The sequence below is a fragment of the Babylonia areolata genome, chromosome 21 (assembly GCF_041734735.1).
Source record: "Babylonia areolata isolate BAREFJ2019XMU chromosome 21, ASM4173473v1, whole genome shotgun sequence".
Taxonomy (NCBI): Eukaryota; Metazoa; Mollusca; class Gastropoda; order Neogastropoda; family Buccinidae; genus Babylonia; species Babylonia areolata.
In genome coordinates this window covers 53,041,140-53,047,139 of record NC_134896.1, presented here as the reverse complement: position 1 = coordinate 53,047,139, position 6,000 = coordinate 53,041,140, and the positions used below count along the sequence as shown (strand labels likewise).

The 6,000-nt window shown below is 39.3% G+C and overlaps 1 protein-coding gene across 2 annotated transcripts in view; it reads left to right on the top strand.

The window, feature by feature from the left end:
• Positions 1-768: 768 nt before the first annotated feature.
• The window catches only part of LOC143296258 (atlastin-2-like), a 35,230-nt gene continuing 29,998 nt past the window's right edge, over positions 769-6,000 (top strand). For both annotated transcript variants that reach the window (XR_013057115.1, XM_076608094.1), the window contains exons 1-2: positions 769-853; positions 4,035-4,237. Coding sequence is in view for 1 of the 2 variants with exons in the window: in XM_076608094.1 (XP_076464209.1) it covers positions 4,195-4,237 (43 nt within the window). In the remaining variant the exon portion in view is untranslated. The remainder of the gene's footprint in view (positions 854-4,034; positions 4,238-6,000) is intronic.

The window sequence follows — 6,000 nt, the reverse complement described above, 5'->3', positions numbered from 1 at the left end:
CGGTGATGGGAAGTATGCCTTGATGGCATAGGGTCCAGCTTAGGTCACTGACCTGATACCGAACACGGTTTGTGGGTTTGACATTTTATTTTCATTACTGACTACTAGTAAAGTTTGGGGATGGGGGTGGAGGGCCGGGATGAGAGGGGGAGCTGGGGGGGAGGGGGGGGGGGGGGGACTGACTGATTTGTCTTTCAGCTGATTTGTTATCCCTTACGTACGCTAAACCTTCGTATTGAACTTCTGTAATTTTGCACTGAGTCTTTTGACCACAGACTAAGCAACTGAGCATCCACCCGCGTGTTACTAGAACTAAACGTCAGTCATACAGGCAGCAAGTGCCGGAAAGGGCGTTTTCTACGTGCATTTTGGCAATTCTGATCAAGCTTTGTCATCAAGGATATTTCAGGAACAGACTGCAAAGATCTCGAGTGGAAAACTTTTACTGTTGGTATACATGCAGGAACTTTGAGTGGTATTCCGGAAAGATGCACACGGTTGTGACCAATATTTGTTTCAGAATAATGATATATGATATGCCCTATAGTGTGATGGGTGCATGCCGAATCTCTGTCGACGATGCCAAAGCATATTATACAACTAATAACAATGATCAATTGCAAAAACATACAAACGCCTTGACAGACTGACTCGGCCAGCATGAGATGCAAATTATCCAAATACTAGACTTTGTTATTCAGGCGGCTGTACTTTCAACTCGGCTGCTGAGCAGCAACGACCAATGACATCACTGACTTCCGTGCGCACGCACAGGGCTTGACGTATACTTTGAACTGATATGGCGGCCCGTATCTGCTGATGTCTGGGAAACACACACCTTTCATAGATCCAGGTTTGTGCTTGTTTTTCAAAGGCGATCGTAGTATGAGCGGCAATATCTATATCCTGCAAACATAATTTAAATATGATGTTTGATATGCATGAAAATAACCGGGAGATCTAGTCATTTCCTGCTGTGCTTACCTGAAAATAAAGGTAAACAGTGCGAAGTTGTCGTCTGCTCGTGCAGCAGTTGTGTGACCAAAACTTCATTATTTGCAAGGTTGTATGCAAGGAGATAAATTAATTGACAGCTCGATGTAATCCTTCAGTGCCTTAATCAGAGTGAAGATTCAGTCATCAGTGGTGTGCATGGCACACCCTCTGTTGACCAAGGATGAGGGGATGTCACCAACCAGGCGTGCTGCCAGGATTCGAACCCCGAACACATCAAACTTAAAAGCCATAAAGCTGTGACAAGTCAGCTGTCGTGCATGCCAGTGCCACACCAACAGATTTTAAAAGTTAACCCCAACATTCGTTGCCATCACTTACTACTAATAGACACAGTAAAAGTGCAGTTTTCGTATGGTGCAGAATTTATGTAACTGAGGCTCAACTGTGCACTGTATGTGTTTTTGTGTTCAGTTATTTTCAGGGATATTATATGAGATAAAATTGGGTATGAGGAAGATCAGAAGAGCTTTTTCTTATCTGATAGGATCAAAATCTCAGATGTCATTGGCATAATGATCTGTTTGTGTGTGTCTGTGGGAGTTGGGTGATTTCAGTGTACTTTGTGTGTGTATGAATAGACTTTCATAATATCCGTGTGTATGCTTATGTTTAGAAGTTTGTGGAATGAAGCTGTCAGATTACTATTTGTTTGACCGTAGGTAGGTTCATCTCTTTTTGTTTTCACTTTCTTTTGGTCTCTCTCACAAAGTCTTACTCTAAAATGATTATTTTAAAATTATATAACTGAGTATGTAGTTACATTTGTTTGACTGTCTGTATGTCTTTAATTCCAACACTTAAATGTATACCTATGCAACCTGTACTCGACCCACTTCCCTCCTTTCTATAGGCTATAGTATAGATCTCTTCCTCTTCACTTATAAGATGTATGCATATGTTCAGTTTGATTTAACATCTGTATTCACAACATATGGCAGATACTTAACACATACAAGTGCGGGTGTCATTTAATTTGTATCACCACAGATTTGATCTTGTTTTATGATTGTGTATAATACAATGTAGGTTGCAGTATGATGGAAAAGAATCAGCAATGAAACCTGCTAGTTCAGTGTAGGAAAACTATACTTAGTTTGAAAAGAGTGTCAGGCTGGCAGGTTGCTGTAGTCACATCATCCATGGCCTCAAAAAAGATTCTTTTCCAGGTCAAACAGTACGCCATTCCTGAAAACTTAACACAACATATAAAGAAAATATTTTCACTGGATGGTAGTGCAGTTGTAAAAATCTATTTGTAAAAGTCTTACCCTATGTTTTCGTTGTTACAGCTGAGTCAGTTGTCACTATTTTTTTCATAGTTTTAAAACATGAGCAGGAAATATAAGTGCAGGTAATTTAAATTATTGAATGTGGGATTTTGGATGGATCATGTAGTCAGTATTATTCTTTATATGTGTATTATTACCATGGAAAAAACAGCAACACACTCTGTCTATAAACACTTGGCCAGTGCCTTGAAAGAATGAAACACTTTCAGTTTAAAGTTGATGTAAAAACAAACTTTATGTTCACTGCAAATTTTCTCAAACTGAAGGTCATGCACTGTAGGTCTGCTTTGAAAACTATGTATTTGTGAGAGAAAGAGAGTGAGCATTACAAGCACTTCAAGGATATAATTCTATAAATACAAATTGAATAATGACCAAATGGTGACATCAGACAGTGGATGGTCACATGTGTTTTATAATCAGCACGCCAATGATGGATGAGAGAAATACAACAGAGCTGTGAAACAGCTGGCCAGAGCACAAAATCATAACATGGACAAGAAAAGAAAGAAAGAAAAATAGATTATCACAGTTAAGCTTTATAATAACAAGGTATGTGTATGTCACTATTTGTCAACAGGGACAATTCAAATAAACATATTTAAAATGTTGGCCTGTGCGTATTTATTTGTGTGTGTGGATGTGTGTGCATGAATGTGTGTTCTTTACACAAAACATTGTACAGTGTGAAGTTTTGATTGTTCAGCATACAGCTGCTGGAAAGGGAAAACATCTGTGGATAGCTGAGCACAAGGGTTGGTGTAACCATTGGTCATGAGATAACATACTTTACATAGAACAGAAGTCGTAAGCAGAGCTCTTTGTAAGCAGGCAGTCTGCTTGTATCCATGTGAATTATCAGATGAATAATCAGACCACACTTTATGATAATTTTTAAGATAATCATATAATTATTAACACACACACACAGACACACACACACACACAGACACACACACACACACACACACACACACACACACACACACAGACAGGCACACTTTTTTTTTTTTTTTTTTTTTACTGTGTAGATTTATATATATATATATATATCCATAAGATCCTCATGACACAATGTCCAACCATGTAACCTACAGTTGATAATAACCATCTGACTACAGAACCCAGCATTCTCTGTCAATCCATTGACTGCTTCGCAGCCAATTTTCTGAATGCAACACAAAGAAGGAGGTAGGGATTTTTTTTTTTCTTTATTTTCACACAGTTGGCAGAACTCACAGTGAATAATCATTAATTGCAACAAAAAGAAACAAAAAGGCAATTGTATTATTGTATTATTATTGTATTACTCATTTTTTGTCACAACAGATTTCTTTGTGTGAAATTCTGGCTATACTGAGAGTGCCGCGCTTCTTTTTTTTTTTCTTTCTTTTTTTTTTTTTTGCTTGCCTGCAGTTTTTTTATATTTGTTATTAGAAGTGGATTTGTCTACAGAATTTTGCCACGGACAACCCTTTTGTTGCCCTGGGTTCTTTTATGTGCGCTAATTGCATGCTGCACATAATGGCTTCAGTATTTTGTCTCAACCGAACGACTAGCATCCAGACCACTACTCAGGGTCTACTGGAGGGGGAGAAAATACTGGTGACTGTGCTGGGATTCAAACCAGTGAGTTCAGATTCTCTCACTTCCTAGGCGGCAGTGTTACCTTCCGGTCTTCACTCTACTTATACTTCAGCTTAATCAGTTAATGGTTGCTTTTTTCAGAGTAATAAAGTTGCACCCGAGAATCAGCCTGAAGACATCTCAGCTGTGGACTGGATGAACAGAAGGAGTAAGGTGGCGGTGAAATTCACGGTTTTCTCCAAAGTTCATTCTCACAAGAGAAGCACCAGAGTGCTGTGCTGCAGCCCTTCCTATTCATGACATGGCTTCCAAATCCAGCTCTGATGCCACTACATCCTCAGGCTGTGAGTATATCTTCTTCTTCTGCGTTCACTCGTATGCACATGAGTGGGCTTTTACATGTATGACTGTTTTTACCCCGCCATGTAGGCAGCCATACTCCGTTTTTTGGGGGTGTGCATGCTGGGTATGTTCTTGTTTCCATAACCCACCGAACGCTGACATGGATTACAGGATCTTTAACGTGCGTATTTGATCTTCTGCTTGCATATACACACGAAGGGGGTTCAGTCACTAGCAGGTCTGCACATATGTTGACCTGGGAGATCGGAAAAATCTCCACCCTTTACCCACCAGGCGCTGTCACCATGATTCGAACCCAGGACAGTCCAACGCTTTAACCACTCGGCTATTGCGCCCGTCATGTGAGTATATGAAATACAGGGGGGAAAATGATGGGTTTTGTTAAAGTTTAACTGTAGTACATGTTTTGCTGACATGTTTTGATTCTTTTTTTCTTTTTTCTCTCTCTTTTTTTTTTTTTTTTTCAAGTTCACAGCTGTGTGCACGTGTACATGTGCTGGTCATTAATTTAACACCTAGTCACTGAAGACAGAATTATATGCTCTCTTTGATCTGGAGAGAGAGAGAGAGAGAGAGAGAGTTCATGGACACACACATATGTAATATGTATGCATGTTCATACATCATTGGGTATCTTTCTACCTGTGCTCAGACATATGTGGGTGTGTGATTTTATTTGTGTTTGTGTGTGTGATATAGAACGATTAATGAAGAGTGCACTGTGCAGGCATGTGTGTGTGTGTGCGTGTGTGTGTGTGTTTGTGTGCGTGTGTGTGTATGTGTGTGTGTGTGTGTGTGTGCGCCTGCATGCATGTGTATGTTTGCGAGTGTCTCCTTCTTGTCATCATGCTGGGTTTGTATTCACATCTTGAGTGTGTGTTTTTGTGTGTGCATGTGCTCAGTGCTTGCATGTTGTGATGAAAATGACACAACTGTAATTTACTGTATGCATTACACCTGTGACACAGTTCATTTTCATAGTCACTAAGTTGACTAACATAGAAATTATTTCTCAATTGAGTATTTATGTATACGTGAATTAGAGAGAAAGAGGGGGTGAGTTCATGCAGACAAAATAATGTATGCATGTTGATGCATCAGTGCCTACATATCTGTGCTCAAGCATATAATTAGTAGTAGTAATAGTATACATGTGAAATCCTCCTCCCTGATAACCTCTGTCATTCTGATTCCCTCACATCTTTTAAATCTCGTCTCAAAACTCACCTTTTCCCTCAGCAGTAAGTTCAATTGTGGCAGGTCCACTTTTGCGTTAGCTGTGCTTGACTATGTATGTATACACATGTATGTGTACATAACTACATGCATGTATATGAATGTGTATTGTGTGCGCGTGCGTTTATGTAAGTTTGTGCCTGCCAATGTGTGCGTATGTTTTAGGGTAGCTGTTAAATACACATGTATTGTTAAAATGTATGTACGCAGTGTGTGTGTGTGTTGTGTGTGTGTGTGTAGTCATATTTTGGTGTGTGTATGCAACATAGATGTAATGTTTTATGTTAACAAAGCATTTTTGTAAAGCACCTAGAGCAGATTTCTGGATAGTGTGCTACATAAGTATCCGTTATTATTATTATTATTATTTTAACACGTGTCTTCATAGTAACAGCTACTTGAAAGGGGCTTGTTTGTTGTACGCCATTTGTCTTCATAGCAACAGCATCTAGAAAGGTGGACATTTATTTTAACACATGTATATCTTTATTTAACGACAGCCTGTGGA